At 42.4% G+C, this 12,630-nt stretch overlaps 1 protein-coding gene and 1 pseudogene across 1 annotated transcript in view; one reads left to right on the forward strand and one right to left on the reverse strand.

Moving 5' to 3' along the window:
* The window catches only part of LOC103069749 (40S ribosomal protein S20 pseudogene), a 3,816-nt pseudogene extending 2,578 nt beyond the window's left edge, over positions 1 to 1,238 (reverse strand).
* An 8,413-nt stretch (positions 1,239 to 9,651) lies between these two features.
* EPCAM (epithelial cell adhesion molecule) overlaps positions 9,652 to 12,630 on the forward strand; it is an 11,302-nt gene continuing 8,323 nt past the window's right edge. The window contains exon 1 of the mRNA XM_007459975.1: positions 9,652 to 9,929. Coding sequence (XP_007460037.1) covers positions 9,854 to 9,929 — 76 coding nt within the window. The 5' untranslated portion in view covers positions 9,652 to 9,853. The remainder of the gene's footprint in view (positions 9,930 to 12,630) is intronic.

Raw genomic sequence — 12,630 nt, forward strand, 5'->3', positions numbered from 1 at the left:
GGAAAGAGTCAGAGAATGTAGCATCCAACTTTGGGGTGCAGATTACATGGCGTACCCCAACCACGTCTGTGACAGAGGAGGGGTGGAGCATAGGGCAGGAGTCCACTGGGCTGGGCACCTGTGGGGTGGGGCCGGGAATGCCTAACTGGGCCAGAGTGCATCTCCCGAATGGAGCTATAGCATAGAGCCTTCGCAAACTAACACAGCGCTGCTGGGTATGAACCAAGTATCAGAGTGAAATCCCATCTGACCAAGAGGCACAAATGACTGGTCCAAGGGTACACTCAGAGCCAGAGCGTTGTCTGAGTGGTGACTAGAAGCTGGGTCAGTGCTCTTTGCAGGCTGTTCTACTTTCAGAAATAAGTGCTGATTTCGTTGTAATTGCAAAGAGAACCAAAGCAGAAGAGCAGAGGAGAAACAATTTAGGAGGGAATCAGGGGGCTTTATTAACTCAAGCCCTCAAGAGTCATGGGGAGATGGGTCGATGTGGTGTGGCCCTTGACCCACAACCAATATAGCTTCTGAATTCTCAGCCATGTGTACATAAACATACATGCCCATGTGCAACATACCTATGCTCAAGTGCCTCCGCACATATAATTCCAATTTTTTTTTTTCTATAAGTTTCCTGCTAGGGTGGGGTAGGAGTCAGAAGTCGGCAGCCTCCCAAAGTCAGTGGAAAGATCCTGGCTAACAAACAGGGTCCTCTCTCCTCTACCAGCCCCCAGCAGGAAGCAGACAGGGAAGGTTCCAATGGTTGTAAGGGCTTGGATGTTTTATTATGTTCATTCTTATGGGTGTTTTTACAAGAAATAAGCAAAGTACGGAATATTGTGTACCCTCTCAGAAAGTATGACATCCTATTTTAAAGAATGAAGGCCCCCTGTAAAGATGAACACCTAACTACAAGCTCCTTTGAGAATTAATCCAAAGTTATTAAGTGCCCGAGCTTATCTGATACACAAATGTTTATTTCTCTAAGTTCTGACAACCAAGACATAAGCTTTGGGGTTGATAGCACTGAAGCTACATGGCGTGGGGAAAGAATATAGGTTTTGGTGTCACAGACCTAGGGTCAAGCTGTAGCATCACCATTCACTAAGGAGATTTTGGGCATTACTTAACTTTGTTTAACCAGTTCTCTCACTTGTAAAATGGAAATAAGTGATACAGTCTCTGTGAAGATTAAATAAGATAATGTGAAGAACGCACCTTGTGAGTGCGTACTGAATGTTCATTTTCTCTTCTCTTCCTTTCTAAATGGTCAGCTAAATTAAGAAACCACTAAGGAAGATTTCTGACCAGGAGCCAAATAAGCCTCTGAAAACTTTTGAGGGTAAGAAGAATCCAAAAAATTAAGCTGAAAAAGAGAAAACAGCCTGTTTCATTAACATTTACAATGATCTAGAACTGGGTAGTAGCCAGACCAATCCAGATCCTATTAATTCTACACACTGGAGTTATCGATGTGGGTATATGTCTCGCCACTGAAGCTGGAAACTCATCGCCTGAGAACCCTAAGAATTCTGTCTTACTGAAACAGGATCTCCACAGAAGCAGAATGGAGACCCACAGTTTGATTGTCGATTAAAACAGAATCATTTTAACCTCCCCTCCAGTTGGTTCTGAATCATTTTAATCTCCCCTCCCCTCCCCGCCAACTGGTTCTGAAATATCATTAGGTAATTTTGGATCCCCTTAAGGCTTACTCATTGGCCAACTTTCACATTTTTGCCCCCACTTTATGCCTCCAAATGAATTTACCTATGCTTTCAGATGGACCTATTTCTACGGGGTGAACTAGGATGGCATATAAGCTGAGCTACGGCTGTGTCCTTATCTATACTTGTGAAATTCCACTGGTTAGCGATCTCCATTCAACACACCTGCAGCTTTCTCCTACAAAGCCTTTTGGACCTAAGGATAGAAGCAGAGTGTGATGTCCTCCATGTTCACATGGCTTACTAACGCTTCATCAGTCTGAGATATTCTTTGAACTATTTGCAGCATTTGGACCCGCATGCTATTTTTTCTGGGCTGTCTTTTTGACCAAAGAGGAGATAAAAATTGGTCCCTAACAGTACTCCAACTGTGTAAGTGACTCAACTCACCACGCATTAGCTCCTAGCTGTGTTCCAGCAAGTTCTGTCAGCAGCTGACCACAGGGGAAAATGCTAACTGTAGGTTTGTTCTCTACAGGACTTTGTGTCATCACCATCATCACACCACCCCTATTATAACCTGCTGCTTGTTCACCTAATAAATCTTTTGTGGAAATGATAATGTAGTCATTACTTTATCACAAGACTTCCCTACAAACTCCTGGAAGTTCCCCTTCTTTTTTTTTTTTTTTTTACAAATAGGGAACCAACAGAGAGATGACATGCCCTCCCTCCCCCCTCCTCTATCCACATTATTTATTTCCTCCTCTCACTTCCTTCTACCAGTTCAAGGCAATCATTCTCCCTCTTACTCGGTCCTCAGTGACTGCTGATCCTTAGCACTAGGACAGGGGACAGCCCAGACTCCCTGGAACATTATCAAACCGAGTACATTCTGAGTCAGTACTATATGCAGTGATGTGTGTTGTATGTGGTTCAGCTGGACTGTGACACTTGGTAATTCACTCATCCTGAGTAGGAGTACCAATGAAATTAAGTTTGTGACATTTAGTTCATTCTTATCACACATCTTGATTTTCTAGGGACATCTCAGGAGTCCCTATTGGGACATACAGATAATTCCAGAAAGGAAAGCAATCTAAGTGTGCATTTTTATCCTTTGTTGTTTCCTTATCATGCTTTGTAAACTTCCAATGCATTCATTCTCAACCAGCAACATGAGAACCCGGGGCCACCATCTTGCTGGGCCCTGTCTAGTTACCAGGAGAGGGAACTTCCTTACAATCGTGTATGTATACTTGGTTGCTTTGGAGATGTCATTAAACATGAACACTGAGACAAGCTCTCAGGTTTCATCAAGGCTGTTGCCAACACCATAAATGACCCACCGGAAAGACCCCACCCCTCTCTGATACTGATAAGGCAAAGGTTAAGGTCCATCTCTGTTTGTTACACTCTTATTTCCTTCTGTCTAGGTCAGAATACAATTTCTGGAACCAACTGATTCCTCTCTCAGCTGTCTTTAAGAACACTGTATTCTTTTTACACTGTTGAGTTAACTCATACACAAAGTAAATGCCCAATATTCGTTAATGATCATGACTCAATCATTCAGGTGGTTATGAGCAAAGACCGGTCACTCCATAGCCCCTTTGTTACCATACTCTCCCAAGAGACCACAGCCACCCCTCTCCATAAGACTGTCACCACCACTACACTCTGTGGGCGTGGGCTGTCATCCTGAAGCTCCTGGACCTTCCTACTAACTATCCAAAATCCACACATCTCAGGCTGATTTCCCATCTCCCTCCAAGAGCCTATCAGGTTAATCCTGTCATGCTTTATATCTCATTTGCCTCAGTCACTGCCAGGAAAACAAGCCCTCTAGGAGACCCAGCATCAACACCCGGACACTCATCCCAGAATCCCTGAGTTCATCACCTAATCTGATCCAACCCTTCCCTGCCCTCCCTGAACTCTTCCACTGTGCCCTTTGCAACTCCAGATCCGTCCCCATCAAACATCCCGGTAACCTCCTCTTCTTTGAACATCCCCTCCATCTCCTGGCAGTAAGTGAAACTGGTGGTCCTTGATTATCCCATCTCCCTAGCAGCCCTCTCAGGTAGGAGGTACTCATGTCCCAGGCACCTAAGGGCCAGGGGGTATAGTAGGTGTGCTGCCTGCCATTTCCAAATTATTTCTTTCCTCTCCTCCTGCTAAACATCCAGCTCCTTTGAAGTCCCTCCTATCACCTCCTGTCCTTCCAGATCACTTACTCAAGGACTCCCATTGTCACAGCTCTTCAACCTCGTCTGGCAGCTGCTTTTCTCTCCTCTCGTCTTCACTTCCAAACCCTGCTTAGGTCCCACGGCCCCGCATTTTCATCCCACTTCTGCAAACATCTCCCCTAACAATCTTGTCCTTCTCTCTTCCGTCATATTGGCCTGAAATATCCCATATTCTCTTTGAACCCAACTTCCTACCTTCTCAGAGCCTGCAGCCAAGCAGCTGGTCATTGCTGGAGGAAATCACACAAAGTAGTTGATAGATTTCACTTTGAGCTGCTGGTGATCATGAACCTCAAATGAACACTGCATACTGCCTGGCAAATACTATCAAGTTTTCTGGGAAAGTTCACTTTCCCACTTTAAAATGACTTTCTCCATTTTTCCTCAAAATCTCCCACATTGCAAAGTTTTAAGGAACAATAGAATGTTTACATAACCTCAAAGTATCTCCCCCAGAATATCTATTAAAATTCTGATGGTTTCAGGGAACTCCCTGGTGGTCCTGTGGTTAGGACTAGGTGCTTTCACTGCTGGTTTGGGCCCTTGTCAGGGAACTAAGATTCCGAAAGCCACGTGGCATGGCCACCCCCGACCAAAAAAAAAAAAAAAAAAGCAAACAAAAAACCCCAACTCTGATGGTTTTTTAAAATTAATTAATTTAATTAATTTATTTATTTTTTGGCTGCTTTGGGTCTTCGTTGCTGCACCGGCTTTCTCTACTTGCCGCGAGCGGGGCTATTCTTTGTTGCAGTGCATAGGCTTCTCATTTCAGTGGCTTCTCTTGTTGCAGAGCACGGGCTCTAGGCACGTGGGCTTCAGTAATTGTGGCTCACGGGCTCTAGAGAGCAGTCCCAGTAGTCGTGGCGCACGGGCTTAGTTGCTCCGTGGCATGTGGGATCTTGCCGGACCAGGGCTCGAACCCTCATCCCCTGCATTGGCAGGTGGATTCTTAACCACTGTGCCACCAGGGAAGCCTTGATGGCTTTAACATCTGTCCACAGTTTCTTTTATACTTCATCATTCAGGAGGTGATACTTAACTTCTCTCCCCTTGAGTGTGGGCTGGATAGAGTGACTCAAATGAATAGAGTATGAAAATGGAAATGTAGCAACTTCACAGTGGGAAAACCTGGCAGACACCACCTTATACAAATGATCCAAGTAATAAATCATGTTGATATCTTGCACCCCCGATATGATTCAATGAGAAGTGTGTAACACCTCTGTGGCATTCTTCCCCCAAACACATAACCTCTGACTACTCATGAGAAAACCTCAGGCAAACCCCAACTGAGGGACATTCCACAAAACTGTACTATACAAAATACTCTTCACAAGTGTCAAGGTCATGAGAGAAAAGGAAAGACTGAGAAGTTGTCACAGATTGGTAGACACTAAGGAGATATGATGCCTTAATGCAATATGGGACCTTAGATTGGTTCCTGGAACAGTAAAGGATCATTAGTGGAAAAACTGGGAAATTCCCAATAAAGTCAACAGTTTAGTCAATAATATTGTACCAATGTTAACTTCTTATGGTTATGTGAGATGCTAACACTAGGGGATACTGGGTAAAGGACATACGGGAACTCTATACCATATTTTCATCTCTTTCATAAAACCTAAAATTATTTCAAAATAAAATTTAAAATAACTCATATCTCCTCATCCTCATACCCTTCTTGCAGCTGGTGACCTCATCTCATACCTCCTTGATAAAATAAAATGGTCAGAACAGTTTCATTCTCCACCACCACATTAGCTAGTATATCCGCATCTGCCTCCATCCTTCTGTTACGGTAGGAAACCTGTCCCTGCTCTTCTCAAGGGCTTACCCCTCCACTCTGGGTCCCATCCTCTCTCCTCTCTCCCTTTCTCAATGTTGTCCCTCCTCTAGTTATTCCTCATCTCCCCTATTTCGTCAATCTCCCCTCTCTCCTGGACCATTTCCATCACCATAGAAACATGTTATATTATCCCTCGGATTAATAAGACCCTTCCTTGAGCCCTGATGTCTCTCAGGTTACTACCTTATTTCTCTCATTGCCTTGGCTACGTAATTTCCAGGGCCCAGTACAAAATGAAAATATGGGTTCCTTATTAAAATATTAAGAATTTCAATATTGTTACAGTAGAGCATTATACCAAGTATGGGGCCCTTCTAAGCATGGGGTCCTATGTGACCGTGCAGGTTGTATACCCATGAAGCTGGCCTTAAGTGCTAGACTAGGCAAACTAATTTATGGTGGAAAAAATCAGAATTAGGATTGCATCTGGAAGGATTGGGGTTTGATTTGATTTGAAAGAGAAAAATAGAACTTTCTGAAAATGATGGTTATATTTATCTTGATAAGAGTCCATATCACAGGTGCATGAATTTGTCAAACTCATTTAATGTTACACTTACACTTTTTTTCTCCTTATTCTTTCACCACACCAAAAAACCCTCTAAGCAAACACTGATCTCTACATAATGATATACGTACTGAAGCAGTTAGAGAAAAATGTGTAATGAAGCCTGCAGTTGACTTGGAAATGCATCAAAGTAATAAGACAGATGAGTAGATAAATGGATAGTTATGTGATAAAGCAAGTACAGTAAAACATTAAAGGTATAATCTAAGGCTGGATCTCTTCTCTCAACAACTCATAGAAGTAGACACAAAATCAAAAGGAATTTACAAGACCTGAAAAATACCATCAACCAACCTGAACACTCCACCTCACAAAATTGTTATTCTTTTCAAGTGCACATGGAACATTCACCAAGACAGACCATATGCTGGGGATGAAAGACACCTTAAGAAAGTGGTTGCCTCTGGAAGAACAAGAATCAGGACAGGAAGGAAGCTCTTATTTTTTATTTTAAACTTTATAGTACTACTTGACTTTTATACTATGTACATGCATTTCTTTGATAAAAGTAAAACTTTACTGTATTATTTTAATTATAATAGATATCACTTAATAAGCATGTACATATTGATATTAATGTACTAAATAGTATACTAAGTGCTTATTATGTGGTGCTTTGTATTTTATAAAATAATTTCAGGGGTAGAAAGATATGAAAAGGGTTTTTTCATGGTAGGGGTTAGGCATTTTGCTTTGGAGACAAAGTTTACTTTAATCACAAACATAATGACACCCGACCAAAAATTATACACACATATGCATACGTATTAAGGTGGACTCTGAATATACATACTATTTTTATAAACCTAAACCAAACTAAATAATATCTCCCACTCTGCAGAGAGTACATCCTATGAAACCAGGTTCTTTAGGATATGTGAGAAGTAATGAACAAGTAGTATGAATACCAAACTGTTAACAAGGATTATCTAGGAGAGAGAGGGGTTTGCTGAATAGTGGTCAAAAAGAGCTTTCATTCTTCATTCTATATAATGTACTTTTGTTTTCTACTAATGTATTATTCATGAAATAACTAAAATTTTAAGAACTAGTGGCCCTTTATAGCAAATGTTTACACATTACACTCTCCTCTAGCCATCTGCAAGAATAACATTCATCCCATTTAAGGTTTCATTAAATTTTACATATTACACACAGACACACACACACATACTCTAAAATCTATGTGAAGAAACTATACTATAGAATATTAAATAAGTAATTTTCTTAAATAGTACCCCTAATTGTTTCTTTTTAAGGAACATGATACTTAACTTTTCTCCAATACTATTTATATTTAACATGTTATCTTTTTGATTTAGAAGTATCTCTTAACATTCAAGAGAAAGTCACAACCAAAATCCCTAACCTAGCAATACTTTGCACTACCCATTATATCTTTTCTTAACTAGTTTCTCTCCTTTTCTATCCATTCTTTAGCTTTGATGTTGGTTTTTTAATTGGGTTCTTAACTGACGGACTGCAAGAGTTTGGTCAGAAAAGTTTAAATACAATTTTTAGTATTGTCATATTTTTTCTTAGTCAAATATATATCAAACTGACTACTGTGAAAATTAAAAAGCAACACCTGTAAATTTTAAGAACAATTTGAAGAATATACTTAGGTAGGAAATCTTACCAAGATTTTACGAAATGTTCTTAAATATGGCACTGGAACTAAAAAAGATTCACAAAGCATAAAATGAGAGCAATTTTGAGCAGTGACAAATTGAGAAGGTGTTAAAGAGCTATAAAAATAAATAATACCTTGGATGTATACTCAGATACTATGAGTCGGATTAGTGTGGTGTTTTGTCATTTATTTAATAATCATGTTTTTTCAATTCACATTATTGAAATGAACCATTTAATAAACAGCTGTCAAGTTATAAAAAGGTGAGGTTTTTCTTGATTAGGTAGGTAACAGATTTAGAACTGGCAATGAAACATTTTGCAAATAAAGCCACAATAACCAGTTTTATTCTTGGGAAAAGTGTGTGTAGTTTGGGGGCTGGCAGTGTGTAACTTCCTGAAAACATCCAAAATGCAGAAGATCACAAAAATCTGGTTGATAGTTGTTCCTGACTTGATATACTATTCTTTTCATTTAAAGAAATTTTTGAACAGATCACAAAGTTCCAGAACTAGGTCTAGCTCAGATTTACAGATTTAAAATATTGATAGGATTTCCTTAATACGTCAATAATCAAATAGTTAAATAAGTTATTTAACGTCCAACTAAAATTCACATTATACTGGTATTTACTGCAACAAAGTTATTATTTACATTAATCAACTGGCAATAGGCGGATACAACACACTTAAATTATTGCTCAATAAAAGCCTAATCCATGACTTGGTATATATTTGTAGAAATTAATCAAATTTAGTTGAATCTTTAAATTGCCCGTTCACTATTCCTCTTTTGAACTCTTTCTCCGATGATTTAAACTGAAAAAAAAAAAAGACTTAAAAACAGGTCATAATAATATTACAGCTAACAAAAATACCATTAAAAACACTTAATACTTTTAATAATTATTAAAAGCTTCAAGTCACTACATTTAAGAGTGTAATAACAGCGTGTTGTAATCTGAATTCATTTGCACTGAAATAAATTATTGTCCTTCGTTTCTACTTCCTTCTATTTTCGAAGTACTCATCAACATTGTTCTCTAATATTAATCGACCCTGGTAATCTCAGTTTCCAGCATTTCGCTCTATGGGAACACCTTCAAGTGCTAAAAAGGCTTATAAAAAAAAGAAAAGAATTATTGAGAATAATTATAAAGATCACATGAGTTTGTCATCCCGAGAGCTAGGGGGATTCTCCTTTTTTTCTAGTTTCAAAGGAGTACAATTAAACGAACAGGTAAAGCTCGAAGGTCTTTTTTTTTATTGTGCTTGGGACGGTCTTCCGCTTCTCTTTGTATTCCATTTTACTTTCCGCCTGTATCCTCCCGGCCCCCTCACCCTTTCCTCCAGGTCCAATTTCTTCGAGGTTTCAGAGTCTTGCTCCCTCAGGTAAAAAGGAAGTCTTGGTATTTTCAAACTTCTCCGTGGCCACCCAGGGTCCCACCGTCCCCGCCCCCACCGGCCGCAGGAGCAAGCACCTGGCGAACCCGGCGCGCACCTGGGGAGGGGATGGTATCCCAACGGCCTCGTTCCGAGTGGGGGAGGGGAGGGGAGTCTGTTCCCTCCCCCCGCCTCCCAGTGGTGACTCATAGCCGAGAACTGGCCGGCAGAGGTGAGCAGCCGCGGGCAGGGGCCGGGGGCGGGGCCGCCAGGTCTGGAAGGTCTGCTCCGCCCAGCCGAGCGTCCAAAGCGCGCAGTCCGTCGGCCCTCTCACACCGTGCTCCTGCCCTCGGGGCACCTCGCTATCGTCCTCCCGACGCCGAGCCGCGCGTCCCAGGCCTCGCGCCTTCCCGCCGGCCAGCGGGCTCCCAGCGGCCTACTCTGTCCGCGCGTCCTCCCGCGAGCCCCCGGTACGCCTCGAGCCCCTCGCGCCCTTGTCCTCGGCGCGCGCAGCATGGCGCCCCCCCACGTCCTTGCGTTCGGGCTCCTGCTCGCCGCGGCGACGGCGGCGGTGGCCGCGGCCCAGGAAGGTGAGGAGCGGAGTTGCGGGGTTAGGAGGACCAAGGGGTGGCGGCCCTCGGCGCCCTAGACGTAACCTGCGGGGACTGGGCGGGCGGCCGCGCTTCTCCGCCCGGAGACGGACGGCGCGGGGCTGCCTAGGCTCTGTGCGGGTGGGAGGCAGCGGGAAGGCGCCCACTCGCGCGGGCCGGAGGGAGCAGCCTCTCTTGGCGCTCTGCGCGCCTCTCTCGGGAAATGGACCGGGGCAGGGGCGGAGGGGCAGGCGGGGAGCAGAGTAGCTGCGGCTGCGGCCGCCTCGACGCGCCCACCGTCTTCGGCCCCTGCGCCCTTGGGGTTTGGCGAAGCCGAAACCTGCCCGGGCCGGGAGGGGACTCTGCGACTGCGACCTGCGGCCCCGCCCCTCCCCGGGCACCTGCGGTGGGCCCCGGATGTGGGTCTCGGGCGGGGACTGGCGGCTGCGGTGAGGCCTCTGGGGCCGCTACGCACCTGTGCGCGGGGAGGAGGGCCTTGACTACGAGGTGTGTGGATGTTTTCTCTTTAAGGATCATATAAATAATGCCAAGTTTATTGTAGGGAACCCAGATATATCGATAATCGTAAAGAGTAAAAAAAAAGTCATATTGGGGCTTCCCTGGTGGCGGAGTGGTTGAGAGTCCGCCTGCCGATGCAGGGGACACGGGTTCGTGCCCCGGTCCGGGAAGATCGTACGTGCCATGGAGTGGCTGGGCCCATGAGCCATGGCCAATGAGCCTGCGCGTCCGGAGCCTGTGCTCCGCAACGGGAGAGGCCACAACAGTGAGAGGCCCGCGTACCGCAAAAAATAAATAAATAAATAAATAATAATAAAAATAAAAAAAGTCATATTGGAACCACTTCAAGAGAATACCGTAATTAATAATTGGGTATATTTTTCTTTTAGACATTGCTCTAAACATTACCCTAAACCTAAACACATTGTTTTATGTCTTGATTTTTCCCCCCTACATAATATCCAGAGTTTTCCACTTCCTTTAGTCTTGAAAAGCATGCTTTAAATGGTACAAAACAATCTATAGCCTGGAAGGTCGCACCATTATCCTAATGTTGGACATGTAGTTTGATTCCAGTTTTTCTTACTCGGGAATAAACATCTTGGCTGCCATCTCTTGATTTATTTGTAAGGTCTTGGCTAGCAGTGAAGTGTCAGTTAGCCAAAGTTTTGTGGAAAGTCTTTTGTAGTCTCACCAGCAGGGCTCAGCCTAATTCACTACACTTTCAAAATAATGCAGTTTAATCAACTCATGTTTTTTCAACTTAAATCTGAGGCCAAATGCTTAATTTTAAATTGCTTTAAAGTGATGATAGCTGCTGGAGTAGTATGTTCAGAAAGTCTGATTGGTCTCTTTTAAATTGCACATTGTTTAGGCATAAATATGTGCTCTGAGCAGGTATAGCGTTGTGCTGCATAAGATTTTAACTCTTTTGAGGACTGGCACTATACTTTCTCCTTTTATGACCCCGATACTGAGTTTAGTGCTGGACAGATTATATAGGTGATTCGTATTGATTATAATTTAAACAGGGAAAAACTAAAGCCAGCTTGACATATGAAGGAGCAATGTATAAATTCTTTGGTCTGTTGTAATTAGTTTTTGTTTTTAAAGATTGCACTCTTTTAGCTAGACGAAGAAATTAGATGTGCTTGCCGTTTGAAGTTAAAATGAACTTTTGAGATAGTCGAAGATATAACTATTAAATTGACATCAATATCCAGGATGGGCTGCTTAATAGCACTTTCAAAATCAGGTTCTAGAATTTAATTTAGTTAGGAAACGCACATCGGAGGTACCTCCAAATTCAATTGAAAGTATAATTTTTCTAAGATACGAAATTGTCCAAGGGTTGAATATGTTCCCATTAAGTCTCAAGAAGCATCTCTTATTAAGAAAATGGGGTGGGAAGAGGGAGGTAATGTGAGTTATTCACTGATCATAGAATTGGTACTTTTTTAAATTTAATTTTTATTATATATTGGGATCTAGTTGATTTTACAATGTGTTTCAGGTGTACAGCAAAATGATTCAGTTATACATATATCCATTCTTTTTCAGTTTCTTTTCCCATATAGGTTGTTATAGAATATTGAGTGGAGTTCCCTGTGCTATACAGCAGGTCCGTGTTATCTATTTTATTTTACTTTTTAAATTAAAAAAATTTTTGGCCACGCCGCGTGGCATGTGGAATCTTAGTTCCCCGACCAGGGATCAAACGCACGGCCCCTGTACTGGAAGTGTGGAGTCTTAACCACTGGGCCGCCAGGGAAGTCCCTTGGTTATCTATTTTATGTATACTAGTGTGTTGTTGATTTGGGGGAAAAGACTCCATGACCGACCGGCAAATGTTTATCTTGTAGGACAGGAGGAGGGAAGAAGCTGAGTCTGGGCGTATCATGAAGGCAAAGCTGAATCTGGTGTTTGGAGGTGTTTATTCTTGGTTTAAAACACAAAAATTGGAATGCATGCAAATTAGACTGTCTATATAATATGTACAAACTATTTAACGTAGTGTCAGCCACTCCAATTATAGCTGAAAAATGACACATTCAGGACCACTTTTTAAGGCTGTATGTTCCTGTAACTTGGGCATTATTGTCAGAACGTAATTTAGCTGATCCACCATCAGAGTTGACAGTTGGATCCTCATTTTTTTTTTTTTTTTTTTTTTTTTTTTTTT

Source organism: Lipotes vexillifer, unplaced genomic scaffold (genome assembly GCF_000442215.2).
Source record: "Lipotes vexillifer unplaced genomic scaffold, Lipotes_vexillifer_v1.1 scaffold666, whole genome shotgun sequence".
Classification (NCBI taxonomy): domain Eukaryota; kingdom Metazoa; phylum Chordata; class Mammalia; order Artiodactyla; family Lipotidae; genus Lipotes; species Lipotes vexillifer.